At 36.6% G+C, this 25,745-nt stretch overlaps 1 protein-coding gene across 10 annotated transcripts in view; it reads right to left on the reverse strand.

Moving 5' to 3' along the window:
- Positions 1-25,745, reverse strand: part of EXOC6 (exocyst complex component 6) — a 205,362-nt gene that overhangs the window by 78,502 nt on the left and 101,115 nt on the right. For all 10 annotated transcript variants that reach the window (XM_036828813.1, XM_036828815.1, XM_036828812.1 and 7 more), the window contains 3 exons: positions 22,321-22,430; positions 18,380-18,491; positions 17,696-17,830 (listed from right to left, as the gene is read on the reverse strand). In XM_036828813.1, coding sequence (XP_036684708.1) covers positions 17,696-17,830; positions 18,380-18,491; positions 22,321-22,430 — 357 coding nt within the window. The remainder of the gene's footprint in view (positions 1-17,695; positions 17,831-18,379; positions 18,492-22,320; positions 22,431-25,745) is intronic.

Here is a 25,745-nt window from a genome sequence, read left to right on the forward strand (position 1 = left end):
AGTAAACAAAGGAGGAAATGATTACTACTTATTTGATAAAAAGCTTTGTAGAAGGGATGTCATTTGAGTTGTAACTTTTAAAAATATAATCAGGAACCCTTACTTTGGTATTTTGGTTTGTGTGCCTTAAGAAATTTTCAAAAAAAGAACAGTGTAAGAGAAGGTAAACATGGACAATAAAAACGTACCATTTTCGCATTTCAATGCTTTTTTGGCTCCCTCTCTAATTTTCACAATGTCTAACCACTTACTACTCACGTTGGGTTGAAGAAAACTAACTACTGGTAGACATCTTTCCATTTGCATGCTTGCCTGCACAGTAGGATTGAAACAGGAATTCCAAGAAAGATTTTTCTGTTCTCCCTACTCAGAGGTCTAACACAAATTTGACACAGATAACGAAAACTTTCAACAGTGTCTCTCCTCAACTATAAAGGAAAACAAACATTGTTTTAAATAAACAGGAATTTAAGATAAGGTAATGTTATTAACTGAAATTTTAATAATTATTAAATATGACAGTAGCGAAAGGAGTCGGACTCAAAATAAAATTAATTACAGCAACTTACGCTCTGTTAAAATTTCTAATGCAATGTAATCTACTCAGAAAAATCTTAAGATTAAGGAATTGTAACATTAGAGTTTATCATAACACTGTATCAGCCACTAAAATTTGGTACTTTAGGTAATGTAGGTACAAAACACCCACTAAATGTAAGCTCCATTAAGGCAGAAAGTTGTGTCTGTTTCTGTTCACTGATTAATCCTTAGCACCTAGAACAGTGCTTGCAAACAGAGTAGACAGTTGATGAGTACTTGTTAAAAAAAATTTTTTTAATCACTCCTGCCCCAAAGAAGTTTATGACCTAGTTGGGATAGAAAAGCAGCACAAATAAAATAATATCACAGAATGAATAAATATTAACAAATTAGTATGACTACATGTGTAGTAAAAGGTGTAGTGGAAACAGGAGAGATCATGCGGGCTGGAAAGGTTTATATCACTTGCTGTTCCAGTTACTATTGTTTAGCAACAACAACTACCCCCCAAATCTTAGTGACTTAACATAACAGGCATTTTATTATGCTCACAGATCCCATGGGTTAGGAATGCAGACAAGGAACAGTAGGGATGACTTTGTTCCACTCTATCCAGGACCTCAACTGGGATGACTTGAAGGCTGAGAATGAGACTCCACAGCAGGGGATTAGAATCACCTGGAGGTTTTTTCGCTCACATGTCTGGATAGGCACTCTCCATATAGCTTGGCTTCCCCACAGCATGGTGGCTACAGGGTACCTGGACTTCTTGCATGGCAGCTCAGGCCTCCAAGCATGTGTGTTCCATGCTTGGATTAAGGTGGAAACAACATTACCTTTTATGTCCTAGCCTCAGAGTCTCACAACATTGTTTTCCCTGTTATCTATTGGTTAAAGCAGTCACAAGCTTGCCCAGATTCCAGGGGAGGGGACATAGATCCCCACTTCTTAATGACAGAAGAGTCAAGAAATCTGTAGTCATTAAAAAAAATCACCATCTTGCTAATAATGAATAATGGAAAAATTATCTATAAAAAATACGGGCCAGGGGTTTGAGAAAATAAGAAGAGGTTTGATGGCCACTATTTCACTCATCTTTACATCTTGAGGAAATTACTTAACTTTTGTAAATCCTAGTTTTTCATCTACGAAAAGAGCATCATCATCACTCAGAGAGCTGTTCTGAGCATTACACAAGTTTCTACCATTAATGCAAAATACCTAACAGTACTTGGTACCTAGTAGGTGCTCAAAAAAATTTAGTTTCCTTGCACCTACTAGTGTTGGGTACTTAGTAATGCTCAAAAAATGTTTCTTAAGTGAAGCGTATTGAGACAATTAGTATAATCTCAAGCCTTTCAAATTGCCCAATTAGCTTAACTTAACTGTAGTTATTTGCATGTAAGGGAGAAAAAAATTGGGTATTAAACATTCACAGAATAATTTTTTAAAACATGAAACAGTGGTGAGATGGAAAGGGGGTCATATTTCATGTGCAGCAATGAGTCATGGCAATAATATATATCCCTCTTTAGCCTCCTGAACAGCATTAGGGGACGGTACCCAAGATGGCAAATGCTTATGGCCTACAGAACTAAACCATTACATACATTAATGATACCACTTATATGTCAATTTTTCAAAGCAATATAAAAGTGTTTATTATTACCACTTTGCATTTTGCCGCAGTGTTCATCATCAGCCCCCTGTTTCATGTCTCACTACCTTTACTGAATCTCTGCAATTCTAGAAGGCAGCTGGATAAGGGAGGCTTAAAGCTCAGAACAGTATAAGCATCCCATAATGCTCAACCCACTTCCCTTCTATCACCAGGCAAAGAAAATTTGGAGTCTCACTGCTCCTATCTTCCACTACATTCCCTATCTGCTGCACTCAGACTGCTACATATGATTTCTCTTGCTTTTCTGGGATGCCTCTGACATAGGCAAAGAGGGAACAAGATACCTAACAGAATTTTAAAAACCAGTATCAAGGGACCCCTTTCCTCCAAACTCACAGAGATAAACTACTTGGTGAAATTTTAGATTTTTTTTTAAATGGCCATTCTTTTAAAATCCTAATTTAAATCTACCTTTAAAATCAATGGTATACTTAATTTCCCTTTTTACTCTACAGAATTTCATTAAAATAAAGAAGATGTTATTTCACATTTTCCTAGATGTTTTAAAAAGCAATATGGGACAATTAAAATATTAACCAAAATTTGAGATGGAGAGAGGGTCCAAAATTCTAGAAAATTTGAAGTCATGAAAGAAAACAAATGCTGTATTTATCTGAAGGAAGAAAAATTATAAAAGTGATGATGATGAAACCATTCACATTATAGTCAAATAAAGTCATTATATGCTTTCTGGATAAAGTGATTCAAAACTCACTAATTTTCTAAAAAAAGAACTAAGCAAAAATAAAGGGAAAAAACTCAAAATTTATTTATTACGTTTTGTTGTTACAATTTAGAAATTTGCTGATTGATCTACTTTTCTGAGGTGACATCAAGAACAGGTTCCACTTTTCCCATAAACTATCCAGATTAAGATAAATTTAAATGAAGTTTGGGAGAGGGGTATTTTTTTATTTTTAGAAGCTTATTAATACTTTCAACAGGCTATAATAACAAAGAAATCTAAGGCAGTCAGTGGCTGTGCTGTGTGAAAGAAAAATTTCGGACAGCAGTTCTAGGCAGAAACGTGTTTTGTTTTTTTTTTTTTTTTGGCTGCATTGGGTCTTCGTTGCTCTGTGCAGGCTTTCTCTAGTTGTGGCGAGCAGGGGCTACTCTAGTTGCGGTGTGCAGGCTTCTCACTGCAGTGGCTTCTCTTGTTGCATAGTACGGGCTCTAGCCTCGCGGGCTTCACTAGTTGTGGCATGCAGGCCCTAAAGAGCATGGGCTTCAGTAGTTGTGGCGTGCGGGCTCAGTAGTTGTGGCTCACGGGCTCTAGAGCGCAGGCCCAGTAGTTGTGGCGCATGGGGTTAGTTGCATGTGGGATCCTCCCAGACCAGGGATCGAACCTGTGTCCTCTGTATTGGCAGGTGGACTCTTAACCACTGCGCCACCAGGGAAGTCCAGAAACATGTTTTAAAGTTAACACCTGAAAGGACTTTGCTAAGGACTAAGGATTCCGCTTATTTTATAATCCAGACAAATATAATCATTAGAAAACAGGTGCATGAGCTGACTCACTACATTTTATTTTTAAAGAAATAGGAGCAAGGAAAGAAACACAGAAAAAGATTTCATTGTAACTTTTCCTGTATTTATACACAAGGATACACTGAATTATTTGGTAAGATATTTCTAAAAGAGATCATTAATTGTTATTTAGAGACTGTTAAGAAAATTACTTTGGACTTCCTGGGTAGTTATACTACAGGTGAAACTGAAATACTCTCAATCCTTATGACCTGACCAGAAAGTCAAGAACATAGCAACTAACTCCTAAATTAAATTTTAAAAGATTCAGCTTATAAACAAAGCAATTAATTCCTCCTTTGCTTGTTAAAGAAACAGTGCCCTCTGGAGACAGAAATGTATGCCGCATAACTTGAGAACTATTTTTTATTTCAATGTACAAGAATTAAGTGATACCATACTATCAGTGGTTCTTAACCGCAGGTGTGCAACAGAATCACCCTAAGAACTTTTTTAAACAGACATATGCACAAACTCCATGCTAGACCTCACAGACCATAGGCATGTGTGTTCTGAATAAAAGATAAGTAGTAATATCACTGAGTATTTTAGTAAGCATCTATGATTTACTGTCTATCATCCATTCCCCCTTCTTGGAAAAGTCCCCAGATACATTTTGGAAAAATCACTCTGCCCCCATTCACAGCTCTATTTGGTCTGGATAGGACTGATCTAGTGCCAAGGATGGATCCTGATGAGTTTAAGCCAACTAACCATGGTCATCCTCTTACCCACAGGGAGTTCCTTAGCAGCTAGTAGAGGGACACACTCTTTTAGATGATAGAGCATGAGGATATAAGGTTTGGAACTGTGACCTCGCAGCCATTTTACTACCAGAGGAGAAAGCCTATAGCTGCTGCCCCACCATGTACAGTCTGAAGATGAGGCCAAAACTGCATAAAGTGGAGTTCAAAGACAGAAGGACTCTGGGTCCTTGGTGACATTTCCTGAGCAGCTGGCTCTGCCTTACATGGAATCGGCCCTATTCTTGGACTTTCCAGTCAGACTGGCTAATAATTTCCCTCTATTGTTTAAGACGGTTCGAGTTGGGTTTTCTATCAGTTCTTGTCAATTTTCTTTTAGTTTCCTTGATTAATACAAGTGGCTTAAAACATTTTATTGAACATTCTAGAAAAAGAAAGGTTACATTTAATATTACTCATTTAGAGCAAGGGGAACACTTCTATGACATTTTTCTGAGCCTTAAAAATCTAAGCAGGAGATGAAGTTGGAATTGTCAAAATGAAGGTGTCCTCCCTAGCTAATTTCTTCCTGCTCTTAATTCAAGAAATGATGCTTGGGGCTTCTCTGGTGGCGCAGTGGTTGAGAATCTGCCTGCCAATGCAGGGGACACGGGTTCGAGCCCTGGTCTGGGAAGATCCCACATGCCGCGGAGCGACTAGGCCCGTGAGCCACAATTGCTGAGCCTGTGCGTCTGGAGCCTGTGCTCCGCAACAAGAGAGGCCGCGATAGTGAGAGGCCCGCGCACCGCGATGAAGAGTGGCCCCCACTTGCCGCAACTAGAGAAAGCCCTCGCACAGAAACGAAGACCCAACACAGCCATAAATAAATAAATAAATAAAATTAAAAAAAAAAAAAAGAAAAAGAAATGATGCTTTGATAACCTATGCTCTTGATCTGGAAATTTCTAAATGTTAGTAGCATATAGCATCCAACTCGTTAGTCAACGTCACTAGTGATACTATAGATGGAGGGAAAAAAGTAGATAAGACTAAACATAGAAACCTAGTAATCAGTTATGATGCGGGAAGGGATATGACAGGAGCAGTTAAAAAGAAATACATCTAAGATAACTCCAGATTTTCCAGGAAAGGAAGCAAGAAAAATGGTGGTACCACCATAAAAAATCAGATAGGCAGAAAGAAGAGCCAATTTTAAAAATTATGATTTTTTTATTTATGTATTTTAGATATCAGCATGACAATTAAGGGAAGTTGTTTTAGTCTTATATTTGGCACCTAAAATCAATTAAAAAAGAAAAATGATTTGCTTCCTTATGCTTCAACTTAATTTAATGAAATGGCTACTTATCACTAGGTTTTTTCATTATACAATATTACTGTGATTCAAAAATAAAAGTTGTAGGTTTTAGGGTATGCTTGGTTGCCTTTATACATGCAAATCATATACTACCTCTTGATCAATAACACGCTGGATTAAACAAAGCTCAAGATCTGCTCTACAATGAACTAAGAGGTCAAATGTAAAAAGTGAAAGTTTATATTAATTATAAGAACTGAAGTTTTCATAAAGTTCTAGAAAACTCTTTGATTTTTTTTTTTTGGCCATGCCACGGAGCATGAGGGATCTTAGTTCCACAACCGGGGATCAAACCCGTGCCCCCTGCAGTGGAAGTGTGGAGTCTTAACCACTGGACTGCCAGGGAAGTCCCTAAAAGATATTTCTTCATAAAAGAACATAGTCAACATGTAGTATAAATCAGAGATGCATAATCTCATAGTTCTAAAGTCAACAGGTCACAAATAGTATACTAACTGTTCCATTAGAGATACGGATTACTGTAGGAGTTACAGTTAATTACACCTAAACAATTTCCATGGGGCAAATCCAAAACTCTTCTTAAGATAACTAGAGTTAGATAATAAAAGCTGGGACTTCCCTGGTGGTCCAGTGGCTAAGACTCTGTGCTCCCAATGCAGGGGGCCCGAGTTTGATCCCTGGTCAGGGAATTAGATCCCGCATGCCGCAACTAAAAAGATCCCTCATGCTGTAACGAAGACTGAAGATCCCGAGTACCACAATTAAGACCCGATGCAGCCAAATAAATAAATAAATAAATATTTTTTAAAAAAAGATAATAAAAGCTAAAGTAGCACACAGAAAGCTAAGGCTCAGATGAGAGAAAAAGAAGCTGAAGACAGAATTTAAGGAACCTGATACCAACTGTCGAGAAAGAATTATATTTTCCCCCAGAAGAAACATTCAAAACACATGTAAACCAAACATGATTTTTAAACAAAATATGCATGCTTATTAACACGAAATAAATAAATACGATTTTATATTCCTTCTGCTGGGTCATTGCATTTTAGGTTCAGGATCTCTGAACTTTCTTATCTTGAGCTTTCTAGCTTCTAAGAACGGGTTTATACCAGTTCTTCCCTTCCCTCATCTCTGCTGATTGCAGTCCTACCCATGCTCCAAATTGATGCAATACCCAAATGCCTTCAGGGTCCAGGCAGGGAAACATAAATGAGTATGACTGGCAAGGTGACTGTGGCAGGCAGGATGACTACGGAGCATAAATCTCATCTAAAGGTGAGATTCCAAATGCTATAAACCAAATCAAACATGTCTACAGGACCACATTTTTCTATTTGTTATACACTGTCGTTATTTCTTTGTAGTTATCTGCCCTTTTAGATTAAAAAATCCTAGTGGTTAAGAACCATTCCACAACCCTTCCTCAGCAACTAGCACAGTACAATAGAAATATATTTTTGCTCTATAAATATGATTTAATATATCCTCCCAGTCCAAAACTATCAGTTTAGATGAAAAGTTCCAAGCAATTATTGATTTGTCCCAGAAAAATGTCCTTTGGGGGACTTCCCTGGGGGCGCAGTGGTTAAGAATCCGCCTGCCAATGCACAACTCCTGAAGCTGAAACTAAATAAATAAATAAATAAATTTATTTTTTAAAATGTCCTTTGGGACACAATCAAAGCCTCACTTTAGATACGACAAAGTATTTCTTTTTTTTTTTTTTTTTGGCTGCGTTGGGTCTTCATTGCTGTGCATGGGCTTTCTCTAGCTGTGGTGAGTGGGCTTCTCATCGTGGTGGCATGTGGACTCTGTAGTTGTGGCACACGGCCTCAGTAGTTGTGGCTCGCGGGCTCTAGATCGCAGGCTTAGTTGTGGTGCACAGGCTTAGTTGCTCGGTGGCATGTGGGATCTTCCTGGAGCAGGGATCAAACCCATGTTCCCTGCATTGGCAGGCGGATTCTTAACCACTGTGCCACCAGGGAAGTCCCAGGACAAAGTATTTCATTTCTTGCTCCTTACCAAAGTAGGTCCTAGAAAAACCTAAGTCTACCACAGAGCCACTTGCTAAGCTACTCCACTTCTAACAATAGGCCAAAAAGGGCAATATATGTTGTGAACTAGAATCAGAGTCTAGAATAATTCAAAATCCAGCTTCTGGATTATCTGGGACTGTTGTAAATCATTATAAATTGAATCATTTTCTAATTCTCAAATTACCAAATTACCTCCTTTTTCTTTTAAAAAGGCAAGTGCTACATATTTACCGTTCCAGTTTTCAGGAACTTCTGTATCTCAAACGTTTTTAAGAATATCTAGGGGCTTTGGTGTAGCATCTGCCACTTCTTAGGTAATCTAGGTTGTCTGTGATCAGGTTTGCACATCATCTGATATAAAGAGCTTTTTAAAGTATCCTCAACCATTTCCTTCCCTATTCTGTTTCTGCTTTCCACACCTTTGTAAGAGGCACTTGCTGTAAGTAACTGACTACTGATGATAAATTACAGAAAAACAGAAAGCTGAGCACATTCATGTGTCAATGGGGTCCATAAATTTTGTGATCTTCCTCTTTTGCTTACAGAGCTGAAAAATGCTTTTTTTTTTCTGTTAGCTTTTATATTTTTGGTGAAGTAGCATCCCCATTTTTTACTTTTCTGTATAATTAAACTAATTATTTATTCAATAAATATTTAAGCTTTGGCTTTTTGCTTTTTTCTGATCTATCTTTTAGGACTGTATGTCATTCAAATGGTATTAAATCAGCTGCAAGCATGAAACTGCTTTATGCAGCCCTCTCTAATGGGGGGAAGATAAGGAGAAGCTGGTGGTAATGAGTGACAAAAGAAAATGACAAATGTGACAAAAGAGAAGCTGGTGGTAATGAGTGACAAAAGAAAATGTACAAAGCACATGAGTAATCAGAAGTTGAAATGTAATTAATCAGTCAAGAAGTAATATTGCAAGTGTATAGCAAAGCAGAAATAAATCAACTTTATATGTAAAATAATGTAACAGTTATAACTTAAATGAGAAATTTTTAAACTTCCTAACACCGTACTAGTTTGAAAAGTATGATTATATCAGTTTATGAATTTATATCTTTAGCACTAAAAATTAAATAAATAAGAATTTTATTTTATTCATACAACAACACCTCAGTTATTCAGAGGTCACATTTGCAGTCAATAATCAAGAAGAAAGCAAAAACAAGTCTCTGAGTAGCTGAAAATAAATTGTAGTAAATTTCATAATGGAATACTACACTGAATTGAAAATAAACTATAGCTACATGCAGCAACACAAATGAAATATTCCAAAATATCACATTGAATGAAAGAAGTGAGATACACAAAAAGATGTACTATATATGATTCCATATAAATAGTGCCCCAAACAGACAAAACTAATCAGTACTATTAAGAGTCAGTACTGAACGGCAGAGATAATGACTGGGAAGAGGGATGAGGAAGGCTTCTACAATACTACTTACCTAATGTTTTATTTCTTGATTTCATAATTACATGGGTGAGTTCACTTTTTTTCAATTTAAATAGAATTTATTTTTTAGAGCAGTTTTAGGTGCATAGCAAAATTGAGAGAAAGGTACAGTGATTTCCCATATACCTCCTGACCCCACATTGCCACTGTCAAATGCCCCCCAGTGAGGTATATTTGTTACCATAAATGAACCTACATTGAAATATCATTATTATTCAAAGGCCATAGTTTAAATTAAGGTTCACTCTTGGTGCTGTATATTCTATGGGTTTGGACAAATGTATCAAGACATATATCCACCATTACAGTATCATACAGAGTGTCTAAATTATGTTCATGTTTTAGTGTTTTGTGGAAGACAGACTTGTGAGCAATGAAATTGGATATTTAGCTGAGGAGATTTCTAAGCAAAGTATTGAAGGAGCAGCTTGGTTCATACTGACTGCTTACAGTAAAATGAGAAAAGAGAGAAATGAATTGAATAAAAAATTGTTAAGCAAAAAGGAATCAGAACTTAAAGATGTGGAAAATTCTCAACTTGTCCATACTGCAAAAATTGAGAAAGCAGGTGAGCAAGAGAACTCCAAGGGTATAGCTAAACTATCACTTGGTAAAGAGGTTATGGGGGACTTCCCTGGTGGTGCAGGGGTTAAGAATCCACCTGCCAATGCAGGGGACAGGGGTTCAATCTCTGGTCCGGGAAGAACCCACATGCCACGAAGCAACTAAACCCGTGCGCCACAACTACTGAGCCTGCGCTCTACAGCCCGCGAACCACAACTACTGAGCCCGCGTGCCACAATTACTGGAGCCTGCGCACCTAGAGCCGGTGCTCTGCAACAAGAGAAGCCACCGCAATGAGAAGCCCACGCACCGCAACGAAGAGTAGCCCCCGCTTACGGCAACTAGAGAAAGCCCGCGCACAGCAACGAAGACCCAACACAGCCAAAAATAAATAAATACATACATACACACATAAATAAGAGATTATGGGACTACCTGAGCAGAAACTGCCAATCTGAAAATGAAGGGAGGCTACTGGACTTCTTAGATGTTACAGGACAGGACCACAGAGCTAATAGCAACAACTATGTGTTATTCTTCAAGACAAGTGAATAATAACCCCTAAGGTAATTCAGAGATCATCAGAGCTGCCTCCTTGGTTCAAAAAGGGGGGCCACTGTCTCAGATTCAACAGGTCAGAAGGCAGCCACCCAGAGCCTTGTGGGTGGGCCCCCTCCAGGCAGAGCTGCAGAGGCACAACCCCCACCTCAGCAAGGCTAGAAAGCAGAATACTAAACCAAAGAGGATTAGTCTTGAGCCTAATGATCTAATGAAATTCACCATGCTAAGTTTTGGACTTGCTTGGGACCTGTCATCCCTTTCCTTCTTTTCTCTTTCTCCCTATTGGAATGGAACTGCTATCCTATGCCTGTCCCACAGTTATATCTTAGAAGCACATGACTTGTCTGGTTTCACAGGTTCGCAACTGGAGAGGAATTGTGCCTTAGAATGGATCATATCTGGAGTTTCACCCATATATGATTTAAATGATATTTAGATAAGATTTTGGGCGTAAGAACTTAGAGTTAACGCTGGAACAAGTTAAGACTTTGGGGGCTCTTGGGATGAAATGAGTGTATTTTGGATGCAAGGACATGAATTTTGGGGATCAGGGCAGAATGTTATGGACTGAATTATGTGCCTCCAAAATTCATATGTTGAAGGCCTAACCCCCAGTGTGATGGTATTTGGAGATGGGGACTTTGGATAATTAGGTTTAGAGGAGGTCATGAGGAACGGGGCCCTCATGATGGGATTAGCACCCTTATAAGAAATGGAGGAGCCATCAGAGCTCTTTTGCTGTCTACCATATGAGGACACAGTGATAAGGTGGCCATCCGTAAGCCAGTACCTACCATGCTGGTACCTTAATCTCTGACTTCCAGCCTCTAGAACTGTGAGAAAATAAATTATTCTTGTTTAAGCCACATAGTCTATGGCTTTTTGTTTGTTTGTTTTTTATTGCAGCTTGAGCCACTTAATGCACTGATAAATAGGAAAGCTATTAACTTTCACACTTTAACCTTATGCCTTGAAACTTTGTTATAGTTGCTAATTAGTTTCAGAAGGTTTTTTTTTTTTAATTCTTTCAGAGTTTCTACATAAACAGTCATATCATTTGCAAAGAAAAATGGTTTTACTTCTCCCTTCACAATTGGTATATCTTTTATTTCTTTTTCTTACTGCATTAGCTAGAACTTCCTGTATGATGTTGAAAAGCAGTGGTGAAAGGGAACATCCTTGCCTAGTTCCTAACGTTAGTGGGAAAGCTTCAAGTTTCTCACCATTAAGTATGATGCTAACTGTAGGTTTTTTGTAGATACTCTTTATCAAGTTGAGGAAGTTCTCCTCTATTACAAGTTTACTGATAGTTTTTATCAAGAATCGGGGTTGAATTTTATCAAATGCTTTTTCTGTATTTATTGAAATAACCATGTAATTGTTCTTCTTTAGCTTGCTGATGTGATGGATTATATTAACTGATTTTTGAATGATGAACAAGCTTTGCAGAGTAGGATAAATCCTACTTGGTCATGATGTAGAATTCCTTTTATAAATTGCTAGATTCAATCTGATAGTATTTTGCTAAGGATTTTTGCATCTATGTTCATGTCAGATATTGGTCTGTAGTTTTCTTTTCTTATAATGTCTTTGGTTTTGGTGTTAGGGTAATAATTTTTTTTTTTTTTTTGCAGAAATTAATGGAATTTACTAGACGTTACTGGCAGCATTTTGCATTACTTCACCCTAATCACCCCAAGGACCTGAACAACAAGAAGAGATTTTTCGGTTCCAGCTACACCTATAATCTTTTAGAAGCCAGTGATCCTTCAATCATAGGTACTCTGCACCTATCCAGTGACATTTGTTGATTCCACCAACATCACCGACTAATTCTTATCCAGAGGGGGAGAATTTCTGCCTATACTCAATACTCTTGGAGTCTGCTCTCAACAGAAGTTGATTACCTTGCATAGAAATGAGAGCTATTAGCTATCTAAACTGTCTTTGAGTACCATCTCCAAGAGATGGTACTGCTAAGCATACATAATTGAACACGTTGCTATTATTCTTTTGAACAAACTGTTATCTATTAGATAAATTAAGAATTTTACCTTCACTTTTACTTTCTCTGATGCTCTTCCTTTCTTTATGTAGATCCAAGTTTCTGACCTATATCATTTTCTTTACCTCTAAAGAAGTTATTTTAACATTTCTTGCAAGGCAGGTCTACTGGCAACAAATTTCCTCAATTTTTGTTTGTCTGAGAAAGTATTTTTCCTTCACTTTTGAAGGATAATTTCATAGTATATAAAATTTTACGTTGGTGTTTTTCTCTCAACACTTCAAATATTTTCCTCCATTCTCTTCTTGCTTACATGGTTTATGAAGAGAAGTAAGATGTAACTCTTATCTTTGTTAGTCTAGGTAAGCTTTTTCCTCTAGATTCTTGAAGGATTTTTTATCTTTTTTTTTTTAATTAATTTGGTTGTATTTCTTTTTTTTTTTTAATTTATTTATTTATGGCTGTGTTGGGTCTTCGTTTCTGTGCGAGGGCTTTCTCTAGTTGCGGCAAGTGGGGGCCACTTTTCATCACGGTGCGCGGGCCTCTCATTATCGCGGCCTCTCTTGTTGCGGAGCACAGGCTCCAGACGCGCAGGCTCAGTAATTGTGGCTCATGGGCCTAGTTGCTCCTCGGCATGTGGGATCTCCCCAGACCAGGGCTCAAACCCATGTCCCCTGCATTGGCAGGCAGATTCTCAACCACTGCGCCACCAGGGAAGCCCAGGATTTTTTATCTTTAATTTTGTGCAGTTTTGAACATGATATGCCTAAGGTGTAATTATTTCGGTATTTATCCTGCTTGGTGTTCTCTAAGCTTTTTGAATACATGGTTTGTTGTATGACATAAATTTGGAAGAAATCTCTGTCATTATTGGATCAAATATTGCTTCTGTTCCTTTCTCTTTTTTCTCCTTCTAATATTCCCATTGCATGTATGCTACACCTTTTGTAGTCGTCCCACAGTTCTTGGATATTCTTGTTCAGTGTTTTTTTCTTTGCTTTTCTGTTTTGGAAGTTTCTATTGACAGATTCTCAAGCTCAGAGAGTCTTTTTTCAGCCATGCCCAATCTACTGATAGGTCCATCAAAGGCATTATTCATCTCTGTTGCAGTGTTTTTGATCTCTAGCATTTCTTTTTGATTCTTTCTTAAATTCTCCATCTCTCTGCTTATATTACCCATCTGTTCCTGCATGTTGTCTGCTTTATCCATTAAAGTACTTAGCATACTAATCATAGGTTTTTTTAAAAAAAAATTCCTGGTCTGATAATTCCAATAGTCCTGACATATCTGAATATGGTTCTAATACCATATCTATCTCTTCAAACTGTATTTTTTGTCTTTTAGTCTGCCTTGTAATTTTTTCCTGATAGCTGGACATGGTGTACTGGGTGAAAAGAATTGCAGTAATTAGGCCTTTAGCAATGTGGCAGTAAGACAGTGGGAGAGGGGAAGTGTTCTTTAGTACTACAATTAGGTCTTCATCTTTAAGTAAGCCTTTGCCCCTTAGCTGTGCACTTCACATCTGCTTTTCATTTCCACCCCTCAAGTTGGACAGGATGGCCAGAGCAGGCTGGAGTTGGGTGTTTCCCTTCCCCCATTAGTTTAGGCACTGGTAAATAGTTTATTTTGAGGTTAGGTCTTGCTTAGAAAAACAGAATGCTTAAAGAACAGAATGCTCTGGCATATTTCAAAATGGTTCCTTTTCCCTTGCCCCTGCTGGAAATGTAAGAGGATTTTCCTCAAATCTTCACTGGGAGAACTTGGTGCCCCCTCTAAGACTGGGTTCCCCTGGAGTTTTAACTCTCAAACTTGTCCATACTGATTTTCTAATATTCATTAATTATACTTCAGGTTTTCCTACCCCAGTAATGATTCCTATGGGTTTCTACTCCATTAAGTTGTGATTCTCTGTATTTGCCTACTTCTCCAATTTTGGGGGCAGCAGTGTGTCCTGTGGTCTTACTTCTCTGAAAGATCAAGGAAGAGTTGATTTTTTCAGTTTTCTCAGCTTTTTACTCGCTGGCACAGAGTGATAACTTCCCAGCTCTTTACATGCCGGACTAGAAACTGGAAGTCTGTGTTCACTTTTTAATAATTAATTGAGCTTTATCTATTTATAATTATTGCATTTATAAATTGTGTGTGTTTATATATGAATGTTACATTTAAAAAAATAAGTTTTTTTAGAGTCCACGTACCATGTCCTTGCTCCACAGGAAGAGAATTTCAAGCCCTTAATCAAAGATAATTTACCACTGTCACTTTAGTCATAATCCTAAAAACACTTTGCTACATACTCATCAATAGATTAAAAAAGGCAAACTGAAAAAGAATCGCAAGCATATTCTTTCTAGGCATTTACAGTTGCAATCACTGCCAGGACTCAAAAGGAAATGACTCTTCAGGGTGGCAGGTTGGAAAAGCTCCAGGGAGCAAAGTTAAAAAGCTCTGATGCCAAAGAAAAAGAACTGGGCCATTTCTCTACACAGATTAAAAAGGGAATGGTATTCCCATTTTCCCCTCTATTCTGATGCAAATCTTTTCAGTTAGAAGTCTTATATTAGCTTCAAGTAGCTCTCAGTGTGGGTCCAGGTTAATTTCAAAAAGCTGTGGTACTGCTTGAGGGCAGGAACTACTTACTTTACCTCTTTTGTATCACTCACAGATTTAGTACAATGAAAGGCAAGTTAACAAGGCAGTCTATATAATATTTCATAAAGTAAACAAATATGATATAAAATCTACCACTTTGTATATGCATATGTGGGATTTTGGAGGGGAAGCAAATGGAGGTATGGGTAAAAGGATCATGTAAGTGCTTACTTCTATAATCATTAAGCAACTAAATAGAAATATGTTTGATCAGGTCACTGGACTGAAAAGAATTAGGCTAAGAGGTTAACTAAGCAATCCATGCTAATGTCTGTAATCAAGACTGTACTTTAATCATCTACAGATTGACTATTCACTGTGAATGGAAATTCCCCCAATCTCCCTCAGTAATTCACTTTAATGTTGATTTAATGATTCTCCCTGTTGAATTGCTTTCCCATAGCACAGTTTAAGACAAATTCCTCTTGAAACAGATCAAAGGAAGAGTTGAAGAACACTTAACCTTCAAACATTGAGCTTGAAATAGCTCTTGTTTTTATATCATAAAACAGAAAGGGTTTCCTGAGTTCTGTGCAAAAATAAAACAAAAAATAAACAACAAAAAATAAGGATGCTCTACTATTTGTACAGGCTGAACTTGATTTCCTAGAAAACCCAAGGGGTATCCTATGGCAGTTGTAGCTTCAACTAAATATCTACAACTTAAGGACCACTGGAACGATGGACCAGAGCTAACATTTCTAAACACTTCCTCTCAACAGGCAGATTTTGAGAAGTGTAGTTCCAAGATTCCTTAATCTGAGGCATCATGTTCCAGTATGTGTGGTTCTTTGACTTACAACTGATAAGAAAAATTGCTTGAAGATCCCTAGATACACCAGATGTCAACGCATTTCATGTTTTAATCAAAGTACAGAGTAAGCCTATTAAATATAATGTTAATAGTTAAATATCCTTACAACTCCATTCCCTAGTAAATCCCTTCTTGACAGCATATGAGTAACACATGGACATAAGGACAGAGAGCAAGAAAGAAAAAGGATTGTGTAAAATCTAATATTGAAGCAAAGAATCAATTCGTGGATAAATAAATGTCTACAAGTTTGTGGAGTCTCCTCCTATATTATGGTACTTATTATATCATATTGTCAAGTGTCTTTTTATAGTTTTTTCTCCTGTGAGCTCCTTGAGGGCAGGGATACATTTCTATATTTTCAGCACCTAACAGAGTGCTCAGAGCACAGATCATGTACAACAAATGGCACTGTGCTAAGTATCCCCTTCAATCCTCAGAATAATTGTATGAGGTAGATAATATATTGCTATTCTAATTTTGTAGATAATAAAACCAGGAATCATTAAAATGAAAGAATGTGGCCAAAGTCACACAGCAGTCTAACTCCAGAGTATGTGCCCTTAATTACTGTACTATACTATCTGAATAAATGAATGCCTGTTTTGTCCAGCTTCTGTCTCAGTTTTAATAAATAATTTTATTAATTCATTCACTGAGATATCATCTGCATTTGTGTCTTATGGATTAGGATGACAACATGGGCTCAAGAATCATCAGAGGAGCATAAGACTTGGGGGCCAGACAGATAATTTTAGGAACCAAGGGTCTTTTCTGGACTTCACACTTTCAAAGTCTGGTTACTGTTTTTTGTTTTTGTTTTTTGGGTTTTTCTGGTTGCACCACGTGGCATGTGGGATCTTAGTTCCCCAACCAGGGATCAAACCTGCGTCCCCTGCATTGGAAGTGCGGAGTCTTAACCACTAGACTGCAAAGTCTGGTTACTGTTAACATTAAATTAGTTATATCTAAATACAAGTATACTGAATTTTTAAAATGTAAATGATTATACTATAATTTTAGGAGATAAATTGGGTAATTTATAATATAGCAGGAGTAGGGAAGATGAGAATCCTTTTTAATAGAAAACTTAGAAAGGGCTATGAGGTTAAACTAGCAAGCCTATTTTATAGATAAGGGATCAATAAATGGTTTATATTAGTTTAACAAAATATTCAGTGCAAAAGGATTTATTTTGCTAGACTATGCCAGTGTCTCATTTACATGATCCCAAATCAATAAAATAATAAAAGTTTATATAACAAATTTATGAAATTATTTAATTCATAATGCTTAAAACAACCATTAATTAATCTTTTGTTATATCCCATGGTATTATAAAAACAAAAATCTGTCCATTCAGAAAAGAGTAGGACTTGAATAACATGTAATAAGGCAATATTTACTTTTCTTCAGATCAGAGCCAATAAAGGATGTAAAGCAAATCTTACACTTGTCTAATTCTTCTTACAATTTTATTTTCCAAACACACACACACTTATATATATTACGTATACAATTAACTATTAAACTGTGAGACATGAAAGAAAATCAAGTTAGACTGATTCAGCACTACTCTAAGTCTTCAAAACATGAAGAAAATGTAATACAGCTATAGAAAATCAATATACTTTTCTTCATTTTAACAAAGATGTTTAATGCCAAAAAGGAACTGACATTTATCTGCTCATTGTTGACACTGATTACCTCTAATTTTCAATTGTTAGAAATATAATGGAATCATGTGTATAACAAAAATTGTCTTTACTTTTTAAAAGTTTGCTTACAGTGACTGAAATAAAAACTTTTGGTCAGATTTTTACATACCTTAAAAGTAGAGAGCCCATAAAGTCTTGTGGTATGAACAGTTTCTTGAGAAATATTTGTAATGTTAGTTATAAAGTCCTCAAGGTATTTGCAAGCTTGTTCCAGGTGTGTGGTGTTTATAATGATTTGCACTAGCTAGAAAATAGAAAATGCCTCCAGTGAAATGCAGGTTACATGTATACAAAGTCATTTGATTTTTAAAATTAGGATTATTACTTACAGCAACTGTACCACTTCTGCGTAATTATAACATTATAGGATACAACTGATTATCTGATTTCAAAAGCCTACTGTAAATACTGCTTATGAATGCTATCATCTAAAAAAAATAACCAAGAGTCTAACTACCAACTAATTTAAAATAACTTTTCAAAGCACTTTTTCAAATTTTAAACATTCACCAAGTAAAAAAAATGAGTATTTTCACTTTTCATGTACAGTCTGGCAAACATGAATCTCCATATATCTTCTAACATCATCAGCTATCCACTATTCCCCACGTAAACCCTTTTCCCTCACATCACTGGAATTTACACTGATGCTTTTATTTTAAAACAAATCCACTTCTATTAATACATTTAAAATGGAAAGCTAGTTTTATAGGATGATGTTCAGCAATAAATTAATTTATAATAATTGTTTCATATAATGAAACATTTAGCTATAAATATCTTTTTAACCTACCTCTGTCAAACCTATGTGAGGTTTTTTAATAAGATTCAGTAAACAGCTACTCAAAGTTCTGGTCAGCAGCAGATTTGTTGATTTTCTAAGCATATCATCTATTTCTGTTGAGCTAAAAACAAAGGTTGATATTATTAAGGTTTCCACAAGGGTTACAATTAGTTAGCTTCCTAAATAATTTAACGTAATTTACTAAAATAATTTGTTCTAATTCCTTTATATCTTTAAATAAATTACAATCATTCATATCTATTAAATCACATATTTCAATTCAATTTAGTTTCACAAAAGGGATACTTTCCATAAAGTAGAATGTTCATTTATAGAATAATTTAAATGTATTCAATTAACCATTACAGTAAAACCATGGAGTACTTAGTATAAGGAAATAAAACTATTCTTAAATTATGACTCCATTATGGGACAGCCACTTTCAAAGACACTTTATATACAACTATAGCTAAAATTACTTTTAAAATACAAATTGATGTGAACTCTCTGGATACAATTGCTAGATTTGATTTTAATATAACTAAGCTATCCATTTCCACTGAGATTTTTTTTAAAAAGATTCAAAGAAATTAATTGCCTTACACTAGTTTTAATTTGGGAGAGGGAGGAACTAACCTTATGATGTTTCTTAACATCCTAAAAATGACTAGAATAGCACTAAAAAGCTTATTATTTTCTTCTAACCACTAGGCCTTCAATTTAAGTAAGTCATGATTTTTTGTATATAGCCTCATTATCAAAACGGTCAAGCTGTCCTTAGACCAAGTTTTCTCAGTCTCAGCACTAGTGACATTTAGGCTAGATAACTCTTTGTTGTGGAGCTGTCTTGTACCATTGAAAGATGTTCAGCAGCATCCCTGGCCTCCACCCGCCTGATGCAAGTAGCACTCTTCCCCCTAGTTGTGACAACCCAAAATGCCTCTAGACAGTGTCAAATATACCCTGGGGGGCAAAACTGCCCCAGATGAGACTCACTGCCTTAAACACAGTCTAACATTTTAATTTTAGCACCCTTTCACTTTTTACTTTATTAAAACATTACTCTTAAAAATCTATGAAGTACAAATATTTACTAGTTTACATTTATTTTAAATATGCAAATAGAACAAGATTTGACAAAACACAGGTAACTTTCACTACTATTCTAATGTTCTCCATTTTAATGCAGGTACTAATTCAATTTCTGTTCTAATTCTGGCAGACCTGAGGAGAATATGTCTCTCTGATTTCTTGGTATCTAAAGTCAAGACTTCCCAGGGAATAGCATATATATACCAGTAGGGTTTCAGCGCTACACAGTAGCAAACTCTCTGACAGAAATCAATAGTGTCCCTAGAACAAGCAACGTACTCACACCGATATAAAGGAGGTGGTTGCCAAGTCCTCTGGTTTCCTTTCTGACACACTCAAATTATGCTTAAAGACACCCTGTATAGCACCCTTTTCAGATGAAAAGTTATGCATGACAGATAATGTCTTTTGTTTAATTCCCCTGAACTTCCTTGAATGCTGAATCAATGCATCTTTTTCTTCCGTAAGTAAAAGCAGAGAAAGAAAACCTATCAGCACCTATGTCCTATTCGTGCCAGCAAGATTTACCCAACAATGACCAGGATTTTCTCCAAGAGGTTTTTATCCTAACTGAGCAATTTTTTTTCCTTAACTCCTTCTCTTTTGAGCTTATAACCTGTACTCTTCCTAATTTTTAAATAACAAATAACACAGTAATTAAATATCAATATACAATAAATCTCCTAAATTATTTTAGAGCTTAGCCTCTTATGAAAACTGAAAATTTCTTAAAGATCATATTAGATCCAGATGTTTTCTCTGCAACCAAATAATTGAGACTTTAGAGTCTCATCATGAAATCACTTAATTCTCTGGCCCTGCTTTTATTCACCTATAAAAAGAACCCCAAACATTTTTACTGTAAGAGCTCCAAAGCATCTTTTTGGTCTAAAAATCTAACTGCAAAATATTTTTAAACATAATAAAAGAGCTTTAAACACAGAAAGTTATGTTCCCGTAATTCTTTAATGACAAATTAAAAAAAAAAAAGTGACAGCTCAATTTTAGGCCACAGATGTAAATTTTTAAAACAAAAATATGTCAGAAAGCTGATAAACTAGAATAAATTTAGATTTAGATATTTTTATACTAACTATGCTTTCTGTATTCTGAACTATGAAACGAAAATAGCCAATGTTATTTAGTAAAGCTAATTTAAAAAGTGTAAGTATAAAAAGCCTTGCTAAATGAAAAACATAGTATCATAGAGTTAAATAGAATGACTGGATATTGAACTAACAAAAATGACAAATATTTTTATCAAAGAGAGAAGGAAAAAATGATAATCTTTTCTGCTGTAGCATTAGTATACAACATTTACCTTTTAGAATGCTAGGAGTTCATGCACAAAAAAAGCCAGAACTGAGGGGGCAATTCTAGTTCTAGTCAGTCAGTAGGGAAGCTTTAGGGATAATTACACATAATATTATGACTAAGGGCTTTTATCTTTGGTGTTATAAATGTGGTAAAAAATCAAATAACGGGACTTCCCTGGTGGCACAGTGGTTAAGAATCCACCTGCCAGTGCAGGGGACACGGGTTCGAGCCCTGGTCCGGGAAGATCCCACATGCCACGGAGCAACTAAGCCCCTGCGCCACAACTACCAGGCCTGCGCTCTAGAGCTCGCAAGCCACAACTACTGAGCCCCCGCGTGCCACAACTACTGAAGCCCACGTGCCTAGAGCCTGTGCTCCACAACAAAGACAAGCCACCACTATGAGAAGCCCGTGCACCGCAACAAAGAGTAGCCCCTGCTTGCCGCAACTAGAGAAAGCCCACGCGTAGCAACAAAGACCCAATGCGGCCAAAAATAAATAAATAAATAAATAAATTTATTTTTAAAAATCAAATAACAATTAGAGATCCACTGTCTCTCCTCTGTAAATAAACAAAAGTTAATTCCAAACTGCTAAATTTCTGTACTTTCTACAGTTTACCTCCAATCTACCATCCACATTGAGGCCAGAGTAAACTTTCTAAAATATTACTCCAGTCATGTCATTTCTTAGCTAAAAATTCTTCAACAGTTCCCCAGTGCCTGCAAATGAAATATAAAAACTCCAAGCTCTAGTCTCACATCTTATACTGTAGTATCTCATCTGCTCCTACGTCTTACGTGCCTACCATGTGCCAGGCTACACTGAGTGCTTTATACACACTCACTACCTCATTTAATTCTTAAAACCACCCTATGAGTTATTTCTCTCATTTTACAGATGAGGGAACTGCAATTTAAACAGATTAAGTGACTTGCCCAAAGTTCTACTACAGCTAGTGAGTGTCAACATCAAGAATCAAACTCAGGTGTAAGTCTGAAGCTTATGTTCTTAACTACTGCATTATACTGCTCTGTTTTAGGTCAGAACTTTAGAATGTTCAATGAAAAAAAAGATAGGCATAAATTATTGGTAGCTCTTGGACCATTAGAGCTCCGCTAATGAAAACTACCACTGTAATAGTCTGTCATTCCTTTTCAGTGAATACTCATTTGTATCCACTGTTTTTCCAATGCTGAATGATATTGTGTGTGTTATGTTATAAGCTAATGTCTTTAAAATCCATGTTTAGAAACTTTGGTATAAGAGACTAGGAGAGTATGATGAAGCTTAAGGCAGTGGTTCTTAAACTTGGAGTGCACCAGAATCACCCAGAGTACTTGGTAAAGCCAAGGGCTCCATCCTCAGTTTCTAATTCAGTAGGTCTGAGGTTGCATTTCTAGTTAACCCCAAATGCCACTAAGATATGTAAGCCTTCCAACGAGATAATAGTCCACTGAAGAGTCATGGCCTAAAAATCAAGTGTTAATGTTTCACAAAAATAGCTATGATAAAGATACATTTCTTATTAATAAACTTACCTCCGGTGTAATGACTCTGAAAATTTAAGGCTGGCATAAATAAATTCTTTAACTTGAATATAAATATGAGGCACTGATTGAGACATGGGCAGTTTCTTTGGGAAAGATTGCTGTTGAAAGAAAAACAAAGTTGAAACCGTTGCTGAAATTTTAGAAAAAGATACTCTAATCACCTCAAAAATGTAAAAATTAAATTGATTCACATTTGAATTAGTAGTTAATACCTGCATTTTAAAGTCTACTGTTATCTCATTATTTTTAAGATTTTAAAAAGAACCAAAATATTTCTGAAGAAAATAATGTGGCAATTTACCTGTTTCTTAAATCATGTTATCAGACTTCTAACAAGCAGAGAAAGTATATAAGTGTGTGTCCTGATGATAAGTATCCTGCAGAAGATGCTTAACTCTCTGCTTCCTTGCAGCCATAATACAAGAGTCAGGTTGGCATGAAAGTTACGGGCCAGCTTCCTGGCCCAGTGTCATCAAATAATTCTAAGACTCCCTTCACTTGCTTGAATGCCAATTTAAGAAAGTATCCACTTCATTCCATAACTCCTAGAATACCTTACAGCAGCTTTCTGACCTATATACATCTAACGCCAGTATGAAGCTAATGGTTTACAGTGTGCTTCTTGGCTAAAATGCTTTATCAGCCAACATCCATTAGCAAATTCTCAGTCTCCAAAAGGTAAACTCTCCTGAAGATTGTTACCAAAAGCCCCCTCTTTACCCTTCAGGAAGCCTAATCTACTTCAATCTTCACATTCATTGCAACTTAGTTTACATCATTGAAAACACCCTCACGAAGGTCACCAATGACCTCACAGGTGTTAAATCCAATAACTTTTCATGTTACCTGATTAACCTTACACAATGGGCCTCCTGCTTTTTTTTTTTCCCCCTAAATAAACCCCCATTTTATTTATTTATTTTTGGCCGCTCCACGGGGCATGTGGGATCTTAGTTTCCCGACCAGTGATCGAACCCGTGCCCCCTGCATTGGAAAAAAAGTGTCTTAACCACTGGACCACCAGGGAAGTCTCACCTCCTGCTTCTTAAATGATCTCTCCTTCCTTGGAATCCATGACCCACACTGGTTTTCCTCTGTTTCTCTACCTTCTCTGTATCTCCTCCTCTAGCCATCCCTTAATTGCTACTCCTTAGGGTTCTATCCTACACCTTCTTCCCTTCTTACCACACATACTGTCCTTGGAGAATCTCACCTACTCTCACCATGCCAGTGCCAATATCTCCCAAATCTAAAACTCTAGGCCAAATCTTTCTCCTGAAGTCCAAATTTGTATATCTAACTAACATTTGAACACCTCCATTTAGCTGTAACATTTGAGACATTCTCAACAGAACCAAAAGTGAAATGATCATCCCTTCTTTCTAAATCTGCTCCTCTTGCGTTTCCTATCTTAGTGAATGCTACCACCATCCAAGGCAGAAATGTGGCTATCACACTTGTGCCTCTATCTTCATCATCCCTCATATGCAAGTGATAATCAACTCCTGTCATTCCTACTTCCTAAATATCTCAAATCAAATTCCACAGCCATAACTCCCATTCAGGTCACCAATCTCTCTTGCCAAAATAACTGCAACAATCCCCAAGCTAGTATCCCATCCTTACTCTTCTCCAATCCATTCCCCACACACTAGCCAGAGAGATCTTTCCAAAGCACAAATCTGATTATGTTTTTACTGCTTGAAATCTGGTGGTGACTTATCCGAGCCATCAGGCTAAACTCCCTAACATTGTTTACAAGGCCTATTATAGTCTGCCACTTTCTACTTCATCTTCATTTTTTGGTCTTCATCTCTTGCACTTCATCAACCTTGTACTATATACTGCAGAATTACAGCCTTTCTCCATGCTGCTTCTTCTATCTTGAGCAGGGCCAACTTCTGTGAATTGTAATTTCCTGTTTATTTAATCTATCCCTCACTTGACTACAAGTTCCTTGACAGCAGAGACTGAAAAACTAGTGCATAGCACAGTGTCTACTAGATAGCAGGTGAATGATAAATATATGAATTAACATAGGTACTCTTAGGTACCTCCAGCAGAAAGAAACTTACAATAAGCTGGTAGTGAAAACATTTGCAGAGAGCAGTCTCTCTCCAAAACTGGTAGGTTCAACCTTTCCAAATTTAGGAACTGAATTAGGAGTACTACAAAAATCAACCAAAGAGTTGCTATTCTTTAAAATCACCTTATAATAATGTAAGAGCTAACTCACCTCCAAGTTATGTTTTGCAGAATAATGAAACCAATATTAACTATTTGAAAGATATTTCAACTTTAAGAATTTATTTTAATGACATTAAAGACAATATGAACATGTTCTTATTTTACCCAAAGGATCCTAGTTAAATTAGCACAGCTATCTGCAAAAAGACAGATTTTAGCATATATGTTCAGTGTCATTCCTTTCTCACTTGTAATTTCCACTGAAAATAACTCATGTCATTTGAGAGACAATTTTACATCTTTTTCAATCGTTTTAATTGAAAATTATACTTAAAATAGGAAAAAATTAAATATATAAACACACAACCAAGAGACTATTACTAAATAACTTAAGGGATTTCTAAGTTATCACATTTAAATTTTTCATGTGCCTTTTGCCTTAATGATAGTTCTTTTTAATGATGAATACACAAACCAATGAATACAATTCTTAACAAGCTTAATCCTCAGATGCTGTATATTTTGGAAGTACCCTACAAGCAAAATCAAATATCCTTTTAACTATAAATCTATTTAGAATAGTTTAGTGTAATTAGAAGAGACATTAGAGATTATTTAGTTCAACCTCCTTATTTGACAGATGACGCAAAAATGCCCAAATAGGGTAAGACACTTGCCCATAATAAGCCACAGACAGAGCTGGCACATGAATCCAGACCAAATCCAGTGCTCTTTTTGCAGATGCTATATCCTGAACACATTTATTACCAGTAACTAAAACAAAACAAAGCCAAGCTGTGAGATAGAGAATATTCTCGTAATATTTCTTTTTAAAAAAATAAATTTATTTGTTTGTCTACTTATTTATTTTTGGCTGCGTTGGGTCTTCGTTGCTGCACGCGGGCTTTCTCTAGTTGCGGTGAGCGGGGGCTACTCTTCGTTGCAGTGCACGCGTTTCTCATTGCCGTGGCTTCTCTTGTTGTGGAGCACAGGTTCTAGGCACGCGGGCTTCAGTAGTTGTGGCCTGCGGGCTTAGGTGCTCTGCGGCATGTGGGATCTTCCCAGACCAGGGATCGAACCCGTGTCCCCTGCATTGGCAGGCGGATTCTTTTTTTTTTTTTTTTTTCAGTATTTATTTATTTTATTTTATTTTTAGCTGCGTCAGGTCTTAGATGCAGCACGCAGGATCTTCGCTAAGGCATGCAGGCTCTTCATTGCAGCGTGTG

The sequence above is a fragment of the Balaenoptera musculus genome, chromosome 16, assembly GCF_009873245.2.
Source record: "Balaenoptera musculus isolate JJ_BM4_2016_0621 chromosome 16, mBalMus1.pri.v3, whole genome shotgun sequence".
In the NCBI taxonomy this organism is placed as follows: Eukaryota; Metazoa; Chordata; class Mammalia; order Artiodactyla; family Balaenopteridae; genus Balaenoptera; species Balaenoptera musculus.